This window comes from Telopea speciosissima, chromosome 11, assembly GCF_018873765.1.
Source record: "Telopea speciosissima isolate NSW1024214 ecotype Mountain lineage chromosome 11, Tspe_v1, whole genome shotgun sequence".
Lineage (NCBI taxonomy): Eukaryota > Viridiplantae > Streptophyta > Magnoliopsida > Proteales > Proteaceae > Telopea > Telopea speciosissima.
Window position 1 is genome coordinate 18920046 of NC_057926.1, and position 24126 is coordinate 18944171.

The 24126-nt window shown below is 38.9% G+C and overlaps 1 protein-coding gene and 1 long non-coding RNA gene across 2 annotated transcripts; both read left to right on the forward strand.

Moving 5' to 3' along the window:
• Positions 1-21045: 21045 nt before the first annotated feature.
• LOC122644850 lies at positions 21046-23223 on the forward strand. Its single transcript, XM_043838224.1, has 4 exons — positions 21046-21742; positions 21919-22996; positions 23093-23175; positions 23219-23223. The coding sequence occupies exons 1-4, from the start codon at positions 21046-21048 to the stop codon at positions 23221-23223; spliced, it is 1863 nt and encodes a 620-aa protein (XP_043694159.1).
• Positions 23224-23240: 17 nt separating this feature from the next.
• Positions 23241-23713, forward strand: LOC122646841. Its single transcript, XR_006330706.1, has 3 exons — positions 23241-23395; positions 23514-23616; positions 23690-23713. It is a non-coding gene; the product is annotated as an uncharacterized LOC122646841 (long non-coding RNA).
• Positions 23714-24126: the final 413 nt, after the last annotated feature.

Here is a 24126-nt window from a genome sequence, read left to right on the forward strand (position 1 = left end):
TCACCTACAACCTGAAAAGCACAAGAAAGCACCGAGTAATTCTGTCCAATGTGGTAAAATATATGTTTTATGCCCTAAGATTTCACACATAAATGTGCTCATCAACTAACCCTATTGTTTGTTCCCACAGTAGAGTACACACGCTAACATGGGACAGTGAATGGCATTCCGGAATTAACCCCTCGGACCTACCACGGGTTATCCAACACCTCAACCCCTATTGGTAAGGGTCGTAGCACTGGGTTCATGCCAATCCTAACCCAATGCATACTATCATGATGACATATGAATCATAATAGATAATACAACAATTCTGTCCAACAACATCAACATCATAATAAATTCCAAGAATCAAGTAATAAATGCAAAATGCAATATGGAAATGCAACCTAATATCATGCACATCTAATGCAAAGAAGTTAAAGCTAACAAAAATACATGATCAGTGTTATTAGTATGATGCATGACATGGCAACTATAACAAAACAAAATTAAATATCATAAACACGCCGAAATTAAAGTCAAAATCCCCTTACTTGAAATATAGCTTAGCCTATTGCAATTAACTCTCCAAGACCCAGCAAAACAGACAAGAACAGTAGAAACAGACCTATAACAGCATACAAATATCACTCATTAGGTCTTGAGATAGTCCAAGGCCAAGTCCCATAGGGTTTAGGTCATAGGGGCATCAAAAAGGGGGAGCCGGATGCAGACTTCTAGGGAGCCGGTCAACCGCCCGTGGGCCTGCAACAGCATCCGGCTCAGTGTCCGAATTAAAATGCCCAGATCTTAACATGCATGGCCCTAATTGTAGGTTTTGAAGTATATTTAAAGTGGGTCAACCTAATTTCATAGTTTAATTTTTAAAACCATAATTAAATTCGGGGTTTTAGCTAATTAACCTAAATTAGTATTTTAGGGCTCAATAGAATAAGAGATCCAGCTGTGATTTGAAGAACAACATGAAATTCACAACTAAATCTCTGGTTTGAACCATAGATAAGTTCAAATTGAGAGGTCAGAGATGGGTTCTGGTAATTTAATCCACCTATGCTAAGGTTTAATGGTAGATTTCTTTAGAGAGGTCAATTAGGGACAGAGATAAGAGAAGATGAGGAAGAGGACAGCATGGGTTCATGGCTTACCTGAATTCAGAAGTGAAAACAAGATGGAAATAGCCTCATTATGCAGCTCAGCCTCTAATGGTGGTTCCAAAGCTTAATTCCAGGTATGGGATCCAAGCCTTCAAGAACTGCCCTCTCTTCTCCCTTCGTCTCTTTTCTTCTTTTTTGTTCTCTAAGAGAGAAATTCGTTTCTGATTTCTAAGGCTTAGAGTTGTGAATAGTTAAAGAAGGTTATATATATATATATATATATATAAGTGATATTTAAGCACTAAGGGATAGTATGGTCTCTTGGGCATAATATTAGATTTAAACCTGAATTTTTGTATTTATTGCCTTATTTTCACCATAGAAAGATGTCGTGCGACATCAGGGGTGATCTGGATATGGGTAATTGTCTGGAACAGGATTCCCCACTGGGGATGTGGGTCCCATAGAGGCAATTTGACTAAAATACCCCTCTAATTCTATTTGGTCATATAAAACATTATATAAATACATTTAAATTATATTTACAATAATTCTAATTGAGGGAAAGATTCTGCATAGCCTCCAGGCAGCAAATCCGACACAGGTAACTCCGGTGCGGGGTTCCATCAAGGTCCTCTGACTCTAGAAGGGCAAGTTGGGAAGGATCCTTGGAACCCTCCATAGGTGTGTCGAGTATTTCATCTGTGTCCTCGACCGATGCAGCCTATAGCATCGAAGCAATCATGGACACCGAGCTGGAACCTAAGATCATACAAGTTTCAAAAAGTTTAAATTTATTGCGGATTTTACACTCTACCCCCCTTATTAGAATTTCGTTCTCAAAATTGACGCAGCTGGTAATCCGAACAGCTGAGGTTACTTCAACTGCATTATAACTTACACTCTTAAGTCATCTCCTGTATTAGGTACCGTATGATCTATTGGTCGATGGCTTTGTTGACCGATTCCGGGTCTGACAACATTTTAAACTGACCAAAGACACTACTCTCATTTCCTAAACTCTCCTATTCTTTTTGTAAACACACAAGAATAAACAACAGGGAGGGGTCCTCGAGTATCTAATGTAAGCTGGGAACAATCCATTACAAGGCTCACTCAGTATATCGACAAGGTAAGTATCTACACTAAGAATCCAAAGAAAATATTCTCATTAGTATTGTTATCATTATTTTCATTCTTACTATTCTTTAGTATTTGTTTATGTTCTTCTTGTATTTAAATTCCATTATGTTCATGATATCTTCATATAATTCAATTATTATACTTTTATCAATATTTTTGAAGTTTGGGTTGTAGTGTATAAATTTGTACAATTCTTGCTTATAGGGTTTTTCCTTTATGAAGACTTTTATTTATGGTTTTGCAATACTTAACTCAACTGTAGAATGAATTGGAATATTGATGGGATCCCTATTGCTCACTCTTAATAACGGAGGGGACATTCAGGGACCCATTACTCCACTCATACCTATCGTTGAGCAAAGTATTATCAAATCTTTCAGTTTTAGTTCCTTCTATTCTCAGTTGTTCTTGTCTTGACTGCATTATGTTTTAAGTGAAGGAATTCAATTTTATTTTTTTTAAGAAGAACTTGTTATTCTAATGCCTTTAAGGTGTTTGGCAGGACGCCTAAACTAGCATTCCTAGGTCTTTCATTATGAAATCCTTAAATATGGATTGTTCATAAGATTTCTTATGTGAAATTTCTTCTTATCTAGGAGGTTCTCCTTCTAATACTTCAGGTTATTTAAAATTTGATTGGGGTTTTAATAGATCCTAGGCCTTAGGTAAGCCTAGCCTAATTATATCAAATGTTATTATTCGCTTCTACACATCTCCTATGGCTTCTTGGGTTGCTTTCATAGGGGGTTCAGTCACCATAGTGCAGTGCTATACTTTCTTTGGGTCTAATTTCCAATGCACTTTCCATGAAATTAGGTTAGTTCCTTATGGTTCGTATTAGAGATTTTATTGTGGTTTACTTAGCAGTCCTATTTGATCTTTGTTAAAGCCTACATATGTTTTTATCTTCATTAAACCCCCTTGTATCAGTTGTGAGATGAGTTCCCATTTGTCTAGCTTTCTCCTATCCTTTTTCTTTTGTTTACTTAATCTAAGCAATGTAGTATTATTCTTCTTCTTCTATTTATTTATTTATTTTTTTAAGGCATTCCTAAACTATATTATACTCCTAAGTCTTCACTTTTGTTACTCACAAACATAAATTCTTTCTCGGCTCTTGGCTTGAATAAGACTTTCCTCTTTGCATAAAGCACATCTACTTTGTATGTCGCCAACCAATCCATACCTAATATGACTTCAAAGTCAGTCATGTCAAGCTGAATCAAATGGACAATCATCTCCTGGCCAGAAATCTTTACTGAACACGGTCCAGATACCGTGCTTAGTTCTATCACTAACCCTATGGGTGTCAAACAGTGCATATGCTAGTGATAAACAAACAGGAATGGTACCTATATGATAACTTAGTGTATACACATGCATGATATCAAACAATGAATATACTAATGATGCATAGACAAGGGTGATACCTATAGCAACTGTCTGGTTTGCCCTAGCATCATCAGCAGAGACGGAGATAACTCGCCCCTGAGGCTGGTTTCCTTGTTGTCGATAAGGGAGTATGGGTCTCTGGTTGTAACAGGACCTTGAAAAGTGGCCCGCTTGACCACAATTGTAGCATTTGGCTTCTTGACTGGCAGCAGGTATCGATGCTTCAATAGCCCTTGTGGTGGGGTTTGCATATACCGGCTTGGGGGCCGATGATTCTGAATCACTCTTTTGAGACTGAGATGGAGTTGAGCTATAATAGGAGGGCTTGGAGAACTTCTTGTATTCTCTATCTCCAAATGGTACAGACCTCTTGCCAAGGCCTTGGTTTACTTGATAGGCATCTCTTTGTTTATCTTCCACTCTCTTTGCCAGCTGTACTACCTCAGAGTAACCCTGGGTGGTTTGAGTAGTCATGATGGAGGCAATTTGTGGCCTCAACCCATCCTCAAATTTCTGAGCTTTAGCTTCATCAGTGTTTAGATGAGGAGGAGCAAAGAAGAAAGCTCCTCGAACTTCTGTTGGTATTCCAACATTGATCTAGGTCCCTGTGTCAACTCAGCCAATTCAATTTCCTTCTTCTTCCTTACACTGGTGGGAAAGTAGTTTCCAAAGAAGGCTTGCTTGAAGATCTCCCATATCAGAACTGGGTGGGCAGCCTCTAAGATAGGCCTAGTTGTCTCCCACCAAGCTTCTGCTTTAGACTGAAGCTTATAACCAGCACAGTCAAGCTTCTGCTCTTCAGTACAGTCTAGAAACTTAAAAGCCTTCTCCATTTCTTTTACCCATCTCATGGGCTGCAGTGTGTCCTAGGTAATCCCAACAAATGTGAGTGGCTGGATCTTCAGAAACCTCTCCATTAGGCGACCTTTTGCATCATTATGCTGTGCAGGAGGGGTAGGGATAGCAGGGGCTGCCTGTGGAGTCTGTAAATTCCTAATAACTGCTTGGAATTGATCACCTATGGCAGTGGCCATCTGATGCATATGCTGTTGCTGCCTTTCCATTATAGTGTTCACAAGGCCAGCAACGTCATGTATAGGCATGTCAGGAGGGTTTCCTTGTGCACCCTCAGCTGGAGGATCATTATGGGTAGGGTTAGAGGAAGAGGTTGCCTGTGCACGCCCCTCAGTGGTACGCCTCTGATAAGTGTTAGGATACTGGCCCACCATAGTTGATCAATTGAGGAAGAAATCAAACTATTAGCATATGCATTTATAGTTTAATACAGGAATGCGCATATAAAGTATGAATACAGCAACTGACAATATAGTATGCTTCATCATACACTATATGCAATATTAATAATAATAATAATAATAATAATAACAACACGAGAATACATATTTTAGTATCATAAGGTATTTAATTTCTTTCTCTATTCGCACTTGTTACAGTAATACATACTTTTAATGTACATGTTTAACCTTATTTTATGTTCTATCTATTTTATTATTTTGATGTATCTTAGGTTCTATTTTATTTTTTATTTATTTTTAATTTATACAAGTCTCACAATCAAGTTTCTTTTTACTTGGTAGCTTTTAGTTAAGGTTTTTATTTAACCCTAGATCGGACTCACCTTCAGATCAATGAGTCCAAGAGCTGTCGTATCATGAACTTGACTGCGAATAGAAATAGAGCATGATTGCTCTGAAACCACTTAAATGTCACACCCCGGCCCGGTTTCTAACGGCCAAGTATGACTGGATGTGTCTCACATTTAACCAACCCACCAGGATCGTAAGTGTTGTACTCTATTCGCAATCATATCCACAAATACAGAATTAAAAGCAGCAGAAGCAATTAAATGCATAAATAAGGCAGCAACAAAGGGAGACTAAATTGAACAGTGATATATATACATATTCAAAAGACCAGAATCACAGTGATTCTTCCATAAAAAAACAGAATTAAAACAAAAGGTCTTATGTACATAAACTATACAAAAGTGTATAAGTAAAAGAGGCGAAGAAGCCTGAATCTAGCAATATCTCAGGAGAACGCGCAGTCATCGCACGAGCACGAAGCATCATGCACCACCGTCAGAGAAGCATCAACTCTAAGGGCTGAAGGAGAGTCCTGCGTAGAGGAGACTCCCACAGAAGCAGCAACAAGATCATCTGAAAAAAAATAAGGATCCACGGGGGTGAGCTCCACCGAGCCCAGTAAGGGAAACACACAAGCAAGTGCAAATAGTCCATGATGCATGACCTAGATCTAAGAATGCACCTAACAACAATACTAAGTCTTATGAGGTATAAGTGTTACTGTAGTAGGTATGATATTCCCAGTCACGGAATGAACTCATCGGTCTTCCCAAGAATACCACTCTACTACGGTGGAAACCCGCCAGTTCTGGCATGAACTCATCAGACCCTAGCAGACCCCGAATGATTAACCCTACTATTTATTCCCACAACGGAATACACACGCTAACATGGGACAGTGAATGGCATTCTAAAATTAACCCCTCGGACCTACCACGGGTTATCCAACACCTCAACCCCTGTTGGTAAGGGTCATAGCACTGGGTTCATGCCAATCCTAACCCAATGCATACTATCATGATGACATATGAATCATAATAGATAATACAATAATTCTGTCCAACAACATCAACATCATAATAAATTCCAAGAATCAAGTAATAAATGCAAAACACAATATGGAAATGCAACCTAATATCATGCACATCTAATGCAAAGAAGTTAAAGCTAACAAAAATACATGATCAGTGTTATTAGTATGATGCATGACATGACAACCATAATAAAACAAAATTAAATATCACAAACACGCCGAAATTAAAGTCAAAATCCCCTTACCTGAAATGTAGCTTAGCCTATTACAATTAACTCTCCAGGACCCAGCAAAACAGACAAGAACAGTAGAAACAGACCTATAACAGCATACAAATATCACTCATTAGGTCCTAAGATAGTCCAAGGCCAAGTCCCATAGGGTTTAGGTCATAGGGGCATCAAAAAGGGGGAGCCGGTCAACTGCCCCTGGGCCTGTAACAGCATCCGGCTCAGTGTCCGAATTGAAATGGCCAGATCTTAACATGCATGGCCCTAATTGCAGGTTTTGAAGTATATTTAAAGTGGGTCAACCTGATTTCATAGTTTAATTTTTAAAACCATAATTAAATTGGAGGTTTTAGCTAATTAACCTAAATTAGTATTTTAGGGCTCAATAGAATAAGAGATTCAGCTGTGATTTGAAGAACAACATGAAATTCACAACTAAATCTCAGGTCTGAACCATAGATAAGTTCAAATTGAGAGGTCAGAGATGGGTTCTGGTAATTTAATCCACCTATGCTAAGGTTTAATGGCAGATTTCTTTAGAGAGGTCAATTAGGGACAGAGATAAGAGAAGATGAGGAAGAGGACAGCATGGGTTCATGGCTTACCTGAATTCAGAAGTGAAAACAAGATGGAAACAGCCTTCACTATGCAGCTCAGCCTCTAATGGTGGTTCCAAAGCTTAATTCCAGGTATGGGATCCAAGCCTTCAAGAACAGCCCTCTCTTCTCCCTTCTTCTCTTTTCTTCTTTCTTGTTCTCCAAGAGAGAAATTTGTTTCTGATTTCTAAGGCTTAGAGTTGTGAATAATTAAAGAAGGTTATATATATATATATAAGTGATATTTAAGCACTAAGGGGCAATATGGTCTTTTGGGCATAATATTAGATTTAAACCTGAATTTTTGTATTTATTGCCTTATTTTCACAATAGAAAGATGTCGCGCGACATCAGGGGCGATCCGGATACGGGTAATTGTCTGGAACAGGATTCTCCACTAGGGATGTGGGTCCCACAAAGGCAATTTGACTAAAATACCCCTCTAATTCTATTTGGTCGTACAAAATATTATATAAATACATTTAAATTATATTTACAATAATTCTAATTGAGGGAAAGCTTCGCATAGCCTCCAGGCGAAGAATCGACACAGGTAACTCCGTGCGGGGTTCCATCGGGGTCCTCGGACCGAAGGGCAAGTTGGGAAGGATCCTTGGAACCCTCCATAGGTGTGTCGAGTGTTTCATCGTGTCCTCGACCGATGCAGCCCATAGCATCGAAGCAATCATGGACAAGAGTGAACCGAGATCATATAAGTTCTAAAATGTTTAAATTTATTACGGATTTTACAATGGGTCATCGCCGGTCGATGATGAGTCCGAGGAGGTGCTTCCCCAATGAGCAAAAAGCTCAAAGGTGTTAGTCCTCTGAAAGTTGGCCTGGGCAAGGCCCCTCTCCGAAGGGGACTCCCTCAAAGAAGGAGATGCCCTAGATGAAAAGTTCAGGAAAATTCGAGACTACCTTCAAGCAATCCTGACTGAGGTGAAGGAAGGGCAAGACAGAATAGCCCAAATTTACTTGAATATCCGGGGCCTGGAAACCCAACTCTTGGCCCTTCGGGCTTATAGGGCCGCTCTAGCCGAAGAAGTTGACAAGAAACTACTTGCTTCCCAGGCCGTGACGCTTGAGGCCAACTCCATTAAGACCACCGCCAAGCAGCAAAGGGCATTGAAACCAACACATCAAGCCAACCTGGTTGTCGCCAACGAGCGTCTGCCGGCGATGGAGAAACATTGGAGTGAGATCCAAAAGTCCTTGCCACATGACTTTTTCAATTAGGCCTGCGTGCCTTCCCCCTCCCCCTTTTGATATCAGCCAGAGAGTTCACTAGTAGTTTGGTTTGCTTGCCTTTTTCTTTTATTTCAACCTGCTCAGGCTGTGTTCTTCCCCCATTTCTTTGTGAATTAGAACTTGTTTTTCTTATCTCTCGACCTTATTTCGGGGTGCTCCATCTTCCCCCTTGACGTCCTGTTGCTTACCCTAGATCCTAAATCGTAGTATAAAAAGTCTTAAGGAACTTCCTATTTATAGGTCTTATCTGGACACTCCCATCCAGGTCCCTTAGCCTATAGGCTCCGCCTCAAAGTACCTGGCAGACCATAAACGGGCCTTCCCATGTTGGGGACCACTTGCCTAGCCTGGGGTCCCTTGCCCCGATTGGAAGTACGACCTTCAAGACGATGTCCCCCTCTTGAAAATGCTTAAGGCTAACTTTCCTATTATAGACCACTGCAACATTCTTTTTCTACACTTGCATCCTATCGAGTGCGGCCAGTTGCTCTTCATCCAAGTCGTCTAGCTCGGCCAACATCGCCTCGCTGTAGGCCATTGGTGTGAGTCCCTATTGGTATGCCACTCGTGCGACTTCACACTAATCTCCATGGGGAGCACCACGTCGTGGCCATATGTCAGGGCGAGGGGTGTGGTAGCCGTTCTAGCCCTCTACGCGATGTTTCGAACGTCCATAGAACCTTAGAAAGCATATCTGCACATCTCCGCGGGTTATCATCCACTACCTTGGCCAAGCAGCCTTTTAATATTTTGTTACTAGCCTCAGCCTACCCATTGCCTTGTGCGTAGTACGGGGTGGAATGAGTGAACGTTATCCCCAACCCAACCACAAAAGCTACGACTTCATCCCCTGTAAACATGGTCCCATTATCACAAGTGATGGTCTCTGAGAGCCTGAACCTGTGAATGATGTGGCTCTTGAGGAATTGGATGGTGTCTGCCTGACTAACTACCTTCATTGGCACTACTTTGACCCACTTCGTAAAGTAGTCAGTGGCAACGATAATGAAGCAATATCCACAAGTGGCTGGGGGAGTAATTTTCCCTATTAAATCCATGGCCCATCCCCTTAATGGCCATGGTTTGATCACTGGATTAAACTCTGCTGCCGACAACCGCTGCACTAGATCGTGGGTTTGACATGCCCAACAACTCTTGGCATATCTAACGCAGTTTGCTGCCACTGTCGGCCAATAACCCCCATGGCGTCGAATCAGCCATCTCATCTTGGAACCAGCCTGATGCGCTCCACATATGCCCTTATGGACTTCTACCATGACCAACGTAGCCTCATTCAAACTAATGCACTTGAGTATAAGATCATCTCTTCCCTTCTTGTAGAGATCCCCCCCAATTAGAACGTATCCTATGGCCCTCTCCTTCTAAGATCATCTCATCTTAGAACGTATCCTGTGGCCCCCCAATTGAAACAAATTGCCCCAATCAATGTGCCTAAGCTATCTCACCTAAATTTGGTGCGCTACTAGATGATAGCCGATTACTTGTTTCCATTTTACTTTTATCACAATAAAGTAGTCATATTTCATTTACTATAAGAAATGGTAAATATTCTTTGTTTTATTGTTTGTGGGTCACATTTTGCTAGATTGAGAAGTGCACCTACCTGATAACATACCCTAATATTTTTTTTTCTTAAACCGTTATAGTCTCTGGGACCCGGGTTGGCCCCTAAGATTTTATTAGAAATCAAAACCAATAAATAGGAAAGAATACAAGGGGGGGACATCCGGACATACCCACCTTACCCCAACCAAAATAGACAAAACCACTCTCAAAATCTCAAATGAGGACCTCACCCCCATACAATAACCCAAAGAATAAAAACGTAACTATTTTCTCAATTCTGGAAGTCCAGCAGCATCCTCGCGAGAGATCCGCCTAAGTTTGAAAGGAAGATTTAATTCAAAACTAAATAATGTGTTAGATACCGACTCACAAGCATGATTTGCCAACTAATCCGCCACCCTGTTGCCCTCTCTAAAAGTAAAAGAGATCATCGGCCGAAGAGCATCAACCAAGGCCAATATTTCATGGAACCAGTACCACCCCTTCCAAATATTGCACACTTTCTTGGAAATACATTGCACAACCAAGGCAGAGTCCGAGTTCACATGGAATCCCGAGAATCTCACCTCAGCGCAAAGCTTGGGACCATCTCTCATAGCTCTACACTCCGCTATGGAGTTAGTACAATCCCCATAGAAGTTGGCAAAGGGAGCCAAGACTCACCCATCATTATCTCTTATAATACCCCCTCCTCCCCTCATGCCAGGATTTCCTTTACACGCCCCATTCACATTGAGCTTTACCGCATTGAAAGGTGGACACCAATACACTACAATAGACGGTTTGTGAACAACGGGCGAAGGAGAAAGATTAAAAATTTGAAGGATAAGGGACTCTTTTAATGATGGGACTTTGTAAAAGAGCAATAATAGTGAACTTCCATAACCCAATTTTTCACAGCCTCCACAATGAAGTTGGTTGAGTGAGCTCTCTTCCCATGTCTCCTATTGTTTCTCTCTTTCCAAAGTTCCCAAATGATAAAAGAAGGAATTAATCCAGTTATCACACTACATACTCCTCCCATTAGCGTGGTTTTGCCAGAACAAAATCCTGCTTTTCACTTCCTACAAAGGGACCACTTCCACCTCAAAAATTCTAGAAAAGAAACCCCACACCTTAGAAGCAGTTTTACCCGCCACCAAACAATGAGACGCGGTTCACTAGTTTGATGGGCACACCAAAGGCACTTGGACGCTAGGGGCACACACAACGCCCTCAATGCATCATCAGTGGGAATGTTGCCGCACATTACCTGCCAAGAGAAGAAATCGATTTTTGAGGGAAGCGTTCGATTCCAGAACAATTTCGCCAAAGGTTTGCTCACCGAAGTAGGTCTAATTTCATTCCGTAATGGCTTGGTAGTGAATCTACCATCACTCGCCAGAGTCCACACTAATCTGTCTTCCTTGTTGGATAAACATACCCTAATGGTTTCAATAATCCTGATCGTTAAAATATATATGCACACACACACACACACACAAATTGAAAAGCAATTTATTTCCTTTGAACATCTGTTATTTGCAGGTTTTTAATGTATCATCCCCCATTTTTTTTCCAGGATGATATAAGTTGTTTTCTCCATTCACCATGATCATGTGAATGAGAGATTTTGTATAGGTTTTATTTGAAAGGGAGGAGAGGGGCTTGGTTAAGAGGGGAAAACTTATCTTCCCCTTTCTAAGAACTAGGACTCTTTCATTCTTACAGTTCTTGGCCTATTGTCAAGTTTGCCGGTAAGATTTCTTAGCATTTGCTTGTAATTTTGCAGGTGGTGCCATTCCAGCACTAGCGCAACTTGTCTCTTCATCTTATCATGCAGCAATCTCATCATCATGCATAAATCGAGAACCTCTACTCTGTAATTCCTTCTCTTCACGCAGAGCTTTTCAAGTAATGATTCTCCCCAAACAACCCACCCCGGCAATGTTAAATGGACCACTCGGGTTATTGTATATTGTAGAACTTTCAACGATGAGGTAAATAAACATTCTTTATCCACCAATAACTTTTTTTTTCCCGACGAATCACGGAACTGATGGTCACTGTATTTTTGCTTTGATAAAAACCCGATCCATGTTGATGGTGTCAAAGTGAGATTCCTATCAGGACTTGTTCATTGTGGATAACAACTTATTTCTGTTTATTCCTCTTCACAATGCACACCCATTGATATTTTGGATGCAAAGAAGTACACAGATAACAAGCATGAGAAAAATTAACTGAAATTTTATCTGTAGTGTTGCTGAATGTAAGATTTTTCTCTATATCTACTACCCATATGAAAAATTGTTCTCGGATTTCCTTGATTATGGCTTTGCAATTTTTCCCTGGTATGCATCGTTTTTTCTAACCTGGAATACAATTGTTGGATCAGAAATTAGGAAGCAACTCTACAGATATGGCTTTGGGTGTTGATGTGATCCAGAAAACAAATGAATCCTAAATGTGGGCAATATGTGGCTATGATTGTATTCTAAATTGTAGCTAAAAAACATACTATAACAAGCTGGGAGATAAATTTCACCGCTAAACGTATGAAGTGATTCTAAACTATATTTTTACTGGTTAAAGTGAAAAGTCTCACGCGGGCAAAAAAAAAAAAAATTTGGGTAAGGGGAAAGATCGAAAAATTTAAATCTGTTAGCCTTCTGCTCTCTCATTCCTCCTTGTTTCTTAAAAATAAGAAGGCCAAAATTTCGGATTAAAATCTTCTTTTATTCTTTCTATCTTTTCTATCTTGTGGTGTCTTGCAGTTCAGGCCGAGAGTTCGATATGTGAAAGATACTTTATCCAACTGTGTGAGTTCAGTTTTTGTCCTTTCTTGAACCTGGCACTGTTGGATGTCACATCTTCTGTGTCAAGTTTCCAGACCCGAACTGCAAGGCACTTGATTAAGGCACAATAGGGGATTTTTTTTTCTAAAATTTTTACCCTCCTATTAATCTGTTAGCATAAATCTGTTTTTTGAAGTAGGCTAGCATAATTTGATTGGTTAAATGTTGCCAATTGTAGCAAAGTTTGAACATATTCCAATTCGACCTGTTCCCTTGTTTATAAATATCATTCCCTTCTGCACAAATGCGGTTGAAACACCCTGGCATTTGTTCCTCTCTTGTGAGTTTTCCTAGAGGATCTGGGCCGCAGGGTCACTTGGAATAAGGACGGAGCACATTCAATGTAATGGTTTCTTGGAGCTACTCAGCTCGATTAGTCGAAACCAAACGCTTTCTAAAGCATAGAACACAATTCTGATGGTTGGATGTATCACTACCTGCTTTCTTTGGAATGCAAGGAATCAATGCATTTTTAAGGGTACTAAACCTGAATCAACCACTATTGTGAGGAATGTAAGAAGATGAGAAAAGGATTTGAAAATATGCCGCAGACTGAAATAACACCTGAAGTGTCCACAAATTATACCCCACTCAGTATCGAACTTTACAAAGAGATCCAAACAGCAGACAAATGTTTTATCATCACAGATGGTAGTTTTGAACAAACCACCTCCTTGGAGGGTGGGCAGCTGTGATTCTTTCGGATAATAACATTATCTCTGCACAAATGGATTTTGGATGCACAGGTTCAGCCCAGGAAGCAGAAGCCAGAGGACTCCAACAAGGCATCTCAAGCGCAATTTCAATGGGAAGACGAGACATAGAAGTATGGACGGATTCCATTCAACTGGTTCAATGGATGCACCGTCAGCATGACAACCCATGGCCTTGGGAACTTTTCTCAATCCTCTTTAATATTAAATTTCTTTTCAGCAAATTTGACAATATTTGTATAACAAAAATGCCTAGACGTTTCATTCATATTGCACACACACTAGCACATGCTGCACGAGTGCAATGCATTAAGGCAGATGTATCTAAAGATTATGACATTTTCTTTTAATGAACCTTTTTGCATATCATCAAAAAAAAAAAAAAAAATAGCATTCCCTTCCACAACGCTAGTGTGAGGGAAATATTCCATGTGACACCAATGGCGATATGGAAAATGACATAATACATATGGGACCCACATGGTTACGGTAGTAGAGAGAATAATTAACATATGGTTATATTTGTATCTTCTGTCTCTGTGCCTTTTCTTGCTTTAGGGATTTTAGGTAATTTTTGGTATCATTTTTATTTTTATTCTATTTTAAAAAAAGTTATTAATAAAAACATTTTCAATCAAAAAATAGAACCATTTGGTAAACATTAGACATAATAGAATATGGAATGAAAAACAGTTTGGTTACTACGGAATTGTAAATATATATTTAATTGGTGGGTGAAAACATTCTGAGTTCAGATCTGCTACCCACATGGGGATGGTGGGGACAGATTTGAACCCTCCATGGGAGTGTGGGACCCACGTCCCATGGAGGGGTCAGATCTGTCCCCACCCGTCCCCATATGGGTAGCTAATCCGGGTTCAGTTATGATTCAGGTCATGAGTGAAACCTGAAATTGAAACCAGCCTCTCCTTTTGATTACAGATGCACCTATTTTTTATTTTTTTTGGGTGTGGTTTGGATCATAACCAAACCTAAACTCGGTAAACAATCTTCCCTTTTGATAACTTGTTCACTTTCTGTGATGTGCCATAAGAATTTATTCGTTTTTGGGTTTTTGCGACTTCAAATCTGTTTCAGGGCAATGGAAGGGTGATACATATGGCTGCTGGGTGGGTGGTTGGCTGGGCACTCTTGCCGGCTACTCCTCCCCACTTGCCAAGATTTAAGTATTGAAATTACCTTGTTACCCCTTATTTTCACCAATTAGATAACGTGTTCATCAAATGTGTCTCGATTTTATTATGGTTTTTCTATTATTTTAGTTTGTTTTAAATAAAAATAGGGTCTATAAATGATAATTAGGGTCTTTTTGGTGTCATTTTTTTTTTTCATTTATTGACACAAATGTTTTTACAAGTGTTTGGTATAATTTATAGACCATATTTCTATTTACAAACATCAAAATAATAGAAAAACCATAATAGAGTTAAGACCTTATTATGAATTTCGGTAAAAAATCCTTTTTAACAATTTTTCGGGAACTTTAATGAGCATTTGCTTATAAAGTCTAAAGTAGCCATTTCCTCCTTTAATTAGAAAGGCAAGCCCCCACTCTCCTCTCCTGATCCTCCTTCTTCTTCTTCTTCTTCTTCCGGCATGAAGACCCTAAAACGCGATTTCCGATAGTGTTCAGTGAACAATTTAGTATACTACTATGCTGCAACAAGTCAGTGCTTAGGGTGTATAGTTTAGTGCCCAATGGGTCTTCTACAATATGATGCTGCGAGAGATGCTTGATGTTCTCCCACTTTCATACACTCTGTAATCTTAAATCTAATATGAAAACCAGGCCTTAAACCCAGAACTCATTTTTGTTTAAACTCTGAGTCTATTGTTTACCCAAAAAACAAAAAAATCTCTAAGCCTATTCTTGATCTTCACTTGGAACACCTGCTTTCTTTGTTTATTTGTCTTGCTTCATTTGCTCAAATTTTTAACAATTGATCCAATATAAATTTCAATTATTACCAGTACATTTTAACAGCTTTGTGAAATTCTGTTTTAACTCAGACACCTCAAAGTCCTAGAAAGCCCTCATTACTGTTTCTTTGGGAGGGCTTCTGGTTGTGTTGCTAACTAGTATGAATGATGTAGCTTCAGTTCTAGACTTTATTAAGTAGGTTCTTTCAGTTCTCTTTTATTTCCCCTTTCCTTTGGTGATGTCTTGCTGGATGTAGCAGCTAGATGAGTTCTATTGAGTTGTGTTGTTGTGATTCTTTGCCCGTCTTGCCTTTGGGTGGTCTTTTGGCTTCTGTCAATTTGGATTGGTTTTCTATATTAGATTCCTTTCTCTATGCACTAATGATTTAGGTCTGTTTGTTTTGTTTCTAATGCTTTTGTGAACTTCTATGGCTCCTTTTCTTTTCTGGGTTTGTTGGGCTTGGTTTTATAGTGTATAATCTGCTTTTTGGTGTATCTTTTCTCTTCTTTGAAAAGGAGATCAAATAAGTCCCAAGGCCACCTCTTTGGTATTCCCTGTTTCAACCAAGTTCAAAGTTCGACATTATCCAACTACATCTCTACCTGCCTGAACCCTTTTACCATTGCTTGGGGCATACATTTCATTATTGTCGACAACACAAAATCACTCTGTTATAGTTACAATAAGAGGAGAAATTATATAAATAATTTTTTTTGTTCTCTTCCACCAATCACCATGAATTCAAACCCTTTTTGAAGAATGGTAAATCCATGATCTTTCAAATTTACAGGCATATCTCGATCACTCAATGCATTAATTCACATTATGGCAGGGCTCATAAAATTTCAATTACTGCCAAATTTTCTTCTTCCAATTCAATTAATTGGCAACTGAAATATGGCCGACTCAATATTGTCTACCATACATGTGTAAAACAGTAAAATTATTCTTCACTTTAAAAAAAAAAAAAGAAGTAAACTTAAGCAATTGACAGCAGCAGATAATGACCCACTTTGATGAATTTATAACACCAGGCTCCCAGAACATTTGCCCACAGCCAATCCAAATTTGGCATTATCTTCTTTCTGTTCTATTCTATTTCCCCCTCCCTAGTGAATTTTGAGAAACTGCCAGTTAAGTCATATTTGGTGCCCTCGAACATAGATGCATGCCTTGTGAATATAGAAGATGCATCCCTTCTGTACCATTAGCTGCTTTTCCAAACATCTTTGTGTGCTCCTGGCTATTCTTCTTAATACCAGAATATCTGAGATTACTTAGGAACTGTATCTCTGCAAATATGCTAATACACCAAGTCCAGTAACGACTGTAGCCCCTGCTGCAACAGTACTATATGCAGAAGCCCATGCATCTCTGTGTGCATAATCCAAACCTTCTGAACCACCACGCCTCTGACCATCTGACCCTGAATAATCTAGATGCAACCTCAAACTCTGTTTTAAAATTGTCAATCAGTGTCAGAGTGTGTGACAAAAAAATTTATAACAAATCAGGTAACATTAGACATCATCACTAGGACAACTCAACTACACCAATTTTGACATTGGAGGTGTGGATACTAGAGCAAGTCAATGCTAGAGAGTTCCCTTAGATCAAAGTATTAGAACAACAAAGAGCAGTGGGATCGTGTCCAGGCTTATACAAAATAAATTTTGTAATAGCATGCTTATATAGAAAACCTCAACACTAGATGACCCTACAAGATATGACTACATTCATTTTTCTACACAGAAAAGGGGACAGGAGCCACCATACCTTCAAACCAACCTGCCTTGCATGGTCCACAACCGCTGTAAGATCACCATCCGATGCAATAACAACTTTATCATGATCTTCGTCTTCATACTACAAATAAGCAGTTAAAGAAACATTTAAATAGATGAAAGACTACCATCATGCAGAGTAACTACAATAACAAAATATAAAACATGACCAATGGGTTTCAAAATACCAGAATTTGGGGCAAATGGTTCCAATCAATGTCGCCACCAATGTCGCCACCCACCCTCTGGAGGATGGAAGTTAAAAGATCTGTCAAACTTCAAGTGTCAGAAACAGCAGGGAAAGGAAGTCAAATCTGTAGTATCACCATACAATCAAGAAGACATGGAAAGTAGCTACGCTAATCAAGAATCTAGGATCGGCCTGAAACACTACATTGGTCCATCTGGGTAATCTCTGAGGCTGGGAACAACAATCACAGTCATTCAATTATTTCAATCTACTGATTTATAGGACTATTTGCCATATCAATTTTGACGAGCAATAAATTGAATGATAATGAAGTCAGGATTATCAAACTGTGCTAGTTGCCCAAAGATGGTAGCTATACTATAAGATCAATTGAACAAGGTCTGGCCTACTCCTTTCACTATGTGGCAAAGTTCATAGAGTGTGTCCTTCACATCATCTTGAGCACCTTATCAGCAGATGTTACAATTTTGGTTGAGGGGATGAAAACAAAAACATACCACAGATGAATCTATGCATCCATCCCTTTCTATCTTCAATCTTAAAGCCAAAGGTATTAGGCAAACCAAATGAACTAAGAGACGCAAACCTCAGTCTCTGTTCCATCAGAGGTCAATTTCAATGATCCTTCACTGCAAAGTCACTAAACGATAGTAAGAAACAATACTAAATCATAGATGTATCACTGCAGTTATATAAGAGTGAAAACCTGCGTGTCTCTTCTTCATCATCCACAGATTCCAATTGCATGGCAGAATCCCAAAAGTTTTGTATCACACTGTTGGCTGTTCTTTTCTTTCTTTCCCCCCTTCGGGCCTCCTTTTCTTTCTTTTTTTCTTCCTTTGGTAATGAATTTTTTATTCACCAAATAAAAAGATTAAGAATGGTATTCTAAAATTATTTTTCGCTTCTTAGAACTCTTCAGTGAGGTGTTGCCGTGCTGGCATGATTGTTTTCCTTAATAATAATATTTGAGAATGGTTAACAGGTTATGTGAGGTTCGTACGTTTATAATTTATTCAAGCTTGATAAGTGTTAGATATATTAGCTTAAGGATACTTTTTTTGTTTTAGTAAAATACTAAAATTTCCATAAGTTGTTTATCTGATGGATTCATAAATTTGATTCACTGCAAGGCCGAAATGGTGAACCTCAATCTATCTTGATTATCTTCCTGCGACCTGAATGAGCTATTCTGATATGTTTTGGTATCTTCATCAGCTATGTAGCCTTAAACATTTCAAATTAAATTAGGAGTGCTCATGACTATTTTTGGGGTTAAGCAGTGTCATCATTTAGTCTTTCCTCTATTGGGAGACAGTATATTGAATTGTAATTTTGATATTCAAAGAATGATCTTGGAAATTTGTTACTTCGAAGTTGAAATGTCAAATTTGAATGGGAATCTAAGGGGGTTCTATCATGCATCTCACCTCATTTGTTATTGCTGTTTGGTTGTGGGCTCAACAAGAAGAGGAAAGTGAAGTCTTGTTTCCAATCTTGACTCTTCGGATAAATTTTCCTTGCTGGGTATATTTACACATCCATCCATCCACCAAGTATTTCTCAATGATGTCCTCAGCTTCATAGGTTAAATCCCTAATTTGGATAACCAATCCCTCCATTGCAATATGTTCTTGACCCTCTGCTCTCTCTGCATCTCTGAGGAAAGAACCCATAAGTTTGAGTTGGTCTCCAAGGGTCTTGACTTGATCTTCCACTACAAGAAACAAATATGCTTCTTTCACAACCACTTGGCACAGGCTATCTAAGACATTCAAAGCAATCGAAGCTGCCATTTCTGATTGCCTCTAGTTCTGCAAATGGATGTTAGAGTTCAATAATTCCTGAAACCCTCTTTTTGTAAAGCTAATTCTTGATCAAACAAAGAACCCATATTGATGTTAAAGGGTTCTAGATTTCTAACCCTTCAAGGGGGTTTTGACTTGAGGAATAATATTTGCATTTGGCAAGTCATGCATTTGATGATGTATTCTATGAATAAAGAAAAGTCACACTACCTTACAGCTCCAGTTTCTCTTTTGGAGAAGGGGACTTTCACCTAATTGTCATACTACCTTACATAAACTATACTTTTACATACCTCATCTTTTAACCATTTAGTTAAAAGATGAGGTATCTAGAGGATTGGTTTTCCATTCCCTTAATTTTGTAGTGTATCATTGTTGAATAGGAAATTCTTGAAAATAGGAAGCACATGAAAGTGTATGCAGTATTGGAAACATAGAAAACATAAAATTTAATCACCCAAAATTGGTGGGCTCCAATAAAGTTCAGATTCCATCGTGGGAGATGGCAGACCGTAAGGGTTCGATTGGAGAAATCAATATAGAGAAAGAGTGGAACCTCTTGAGAGAAAAAGAAACTGAGGAAAGAATGTCAAAAAAATCTGGAAATTCAGCATGGTTTCCTCCATCTTCAACTTCTTCATTTTCCCTCTTAGCTGCCTGATGTTGTCTAACTAGGAATATCTACTTTCTATTTTGATTATTAGTAGTTAATTTCTATTTTCATTGTAAGTAGTTAGTTTCTATTTTAATAGTTAGTACATTGTCAACAAGTAGTAGGTCACATCAGTCTAGAAACTGATTGTGTTTTGTAACCCATGTAAAAGGCCAAAGTTGGTAGTTTCTAATTTTTGGAACTTTCTAATTTTGTGTCGTTACTATTTTGTTTTAATGAAGTCTATAAAAACAACCCAGGAGGGCAAGCAGCCCACACTTTTGATTCCTTGGTGTTTGATCCATGGAGGAAGGAGCTGGTGTATGAACTGGCTGACTCCTTGCGGTGGGAAGCCCAGGAGGTCACTCTTTGCTGCTGTTCTACATCCCCTACAAGTTATCTAGACATTGGAAGACTCTACTTCATCAACCAAGACACCTTTACTGCTGCCCCCTTGCTCCTGTGCCCTGGCTTGAGCCTATTTTATGTTACTTTCTAATTCCAGCAGCCCCTTCTCCTAACCAATCCAGCCATCACTTCTCTCCCATCTTTTGAGCACATCTCCCCCATCCTAAGGCCCCCAATCGATCCCTGTTTCAGCTCCATTCTCCTCTCTATACTCTATTTTACCCTTGTCAAGAAAGTACTGTTAGCATCATTCTTTTGTGGTTGTGGGGGTTCTACTTAATCTGAGTTTGGGGGGATTATAATTTGTTGCTTTTGCTGATTGTATGCTATTACTAAGAGGGTTTAATTTACAGCATTGAACTTGGAAGCAGCCCTCTTTTGGACTTAATCAACATTTTTTTTTTTGTTTTACCAGTTACGTCTAGAAACTATGTCTAGGAGTTGGATTGAAAGATCAAAGGATCCATCCTTTAGAACGTCTGCACTATACATGCAGGAGGTCGACAAATTCCTAGACTATGCATTTTCTAATGCAGCATGTGGGACTCAGAGATCTTATGCCCATGTGTAAAGTGCCTAGCTAAATCAACTTTGGGGAAATCGGACTGAAGTGACTGAACATCTGGTCTGTGATGGATTTTTAAGGAACTATACAATTTGGAATAACCATGGGAAAGCATCATCTTCACACACCCCTCTCCATGAAACTCTAGTGGAACTTGACTCATCAGATACCTATGATGTTACACATAACATGCTAAATGAGATGTTCGGAAGAAATGCAGCTGAAAGGATTGATGATGGTGGCACAGGTGTGCATATAGAGGGGGAAAGTATAGCAATGAAGAAATATGAACGGTTGATGGAAGATGCAAATTTACCATTGTATCCAGGAAACGAAAGGTTTACAAAACTATCTTTCATTCTTCGGCTTTATCATATTAAATGTCTCTGCAAGTTGAGTAACAAAGCATTCTCATTGTTGCTTGACTTATTGAAAGAAGCATTTCTCGAGCCGAATTCGTTACCAAAGTCTTTGTATAAAACTAAGAAGATTATTAAAGACTTAGGCCTCAATTACGAGAAGATTGATGCATGCCGCAACGATTGCATGTTGTATTGGAATGAGGCAGCAAATGCCACGTCTTGTTACAAATGTGGCATATCAAGATATATATCAGACGATAAGAAGATCCCAGTCAAGATATTACGTCATTTCCCTTTGATTCCAAGGTTTCAAAGGTTATATATATCGTCTAAACTATCATCTGATATGAGATGGCATCATGAAGAGCGTGTAGATGACCAGAAGTTACGACACCCAGCTGACGCTAAAGCATGGAAGGACTTCGATAGGCTTTATTTGGATTTTAGTGAGGACCCTCGTAATATTAGGCTTGGGCTTGCAAGTGATGGATTCAATCCATTTAAGATGAATAGCTCAAAGCATAGTACATGACCTGTTGTGGTGATCTCTTACAACTTGCCACCGTGGATGTGTATGAAGGCTCCTAACATGATTCTTACATTGCTTATTCCTGGACCAAAACAACCAGGGAATGATATAGACATATATTTACAACCATTGATTGATGAGTTAAAAACATTGTGGGATACAGGCGTTGAGACTTACATGCATATAAGAAGGAAACATTTAAGCTACGTGCATGCTTGTTATGGACCATTAATGATTTTCTAGCATATGGGAATCTCTCAGGTTGGAGTACGAAATGTGCTTTGGCTTGTCCATGTTGCAACAAGGATACAGTTTCACGTTGGCTAAAATATGGAAGAAAGCACTGTTACTTGGGCCATCGTCGATTCCTTCCTCCTGATCACAAATTTCATAGTGATAGAAGAAGTTTTGATGGTCATGAGGGACATAGAGTGCAACCAAAGACACTTTCTGGTTTTGATGTGTTGGAACAGCTGTGGGGTGCTCAGTTTCCCCCATTTGGGAAGGATAATATTGACAAGGATGGGAGGAAGAGAAAAAGGGGGTTACAAAAGCCAGAGCTCCCATTCAACTGGAAGAAGAAGAGTATATTTTTTGATTTGCCATATTGGAAAAATAATGTTGTTCATCACAATTTAGACGTGATGCATATTGAGAAGAATGTTTGTGATAGTATCATTGGGACATTGTTAGGTATGAAAGATAAGACGAAGGATCATGTGAATCCACTTCTAGATTTGAAAGATATGAAAATCCGTGTTGATCTTCATCCAAAGATTATTGAAGGCAGGGATAAAGTCATTTTACCTCCAGCATACTATATATTGTCCAATGAGGACAAGGAGGTGTTTTGCACAATATTAAGTGGTGTGAAGGTTCCAGACGGCTATGGTAGTAATATCTCACGTAATGTGCAAGTCAAGGAGAGGATAATATCAGGAATGAAGAGCCATGATTGTCATATTATGATGCACCAACTTCTTCCAGTTTCCTTGCGTAGTGTTTTGCCCAAGAATGTTGGTAAAGTATTGATTGAGATATGTGAGTTCTTTCGAGATTTATGTAGTAAAGTTGGTTTAGAGGAGGTTTTCAAGAGGCTTAATCAAAGTGTTGTTGTCTCAATGTGTAACCTTGAAAGGTATTTTCCACCTGGATTTTTCGATGTTATGGTGCATTTGATAGTTCATTTAGCCAACGAGGCGAGCTTGGCTGGACCTGTACATTACCGTTGGATGTATCCAATAGAAAGGTTAGTGTTTAATTATTAGTTTGTAAAATAATACACCTTATTCATGTTCTATAAAATTTGTGGCTAAATATTCGTCACAAATGTGGATTTGTGTAGGTTCCTCAAGCAACTTAAAGACCATGTTCGTAACAATAGTCGGCCAGAGGGCTCGATAGCTGAAGGATATATTGTGGAAGAGTGTATATTAATTTGTTCTAGATACATTGAAGGTGTTGAAACGAGGTTGAATCGGCCATCCAGAAATGATGTTTCATTGGATGTAGAAGACCCACATTCCATATTCTCAAGCACAGGTCGGCCCCTAGGGAAATGTGAACTTTTGCATCTCGAAATGAGAGAAAGGAATCAAGCACATCGGTGTGTGCTAGTCCATTACAAAGGAATAAATGAATACCAATAGTAAGTACGAAATAGAGATAAAATTTCATTTCACTCATTTCCTCAATATTGTATTTGATATATATGTATATATTAAAGTGTAATTGAATTTTAATTTTTTGGCCTCACTCAATTATAGACTCCACCTGAAAGAAATCAAAAGGCAGTTAGGTCGTAACTCTCGTCCCAAGAAGGTTATGGATTTGCATGATAGGGACTTTCCAAAATGGTTCAATGAGCATGTAAGTACAAAAATTTCAATAATCTACTATATGAAAATTTGCAATTTTATTCTGACCCATTTTGTATCATCAGATATTGAAACTCCGGCAAAATGGGCTTGAGGTGCCCAAGCACATCAAATGTCTTGCTAGGGGTCCTAACTCTGAGGCAAGAAGTTATATGGGATACATTATTAATGGGATCAGATTTCATAGTAAGGTGCATGAGATTAATAGAAAAACTCAGAATAGTGGGGTCCTAATAACTGCATTGACTAATAGCTTTTCAAGTCAGAAGGACAAGCATCCTATTGAGGGACATGTTACTTATTATGGTATTCTGAAACAAGTGATAGCATTAGAATACTCAGTGGATCTTAAAGTAACATTATTTAAGTGTGTTTGGGCTCATCTTGAGAGAGGAGTGGAGAAAGATGAGTTCGGGTTTACACTTGTAAATTTTAATCACTTGAAATATAGTGGTCAAAATGTGAATGACGAGCCATTTGTCATTGCTTCACAAGTAGAGCA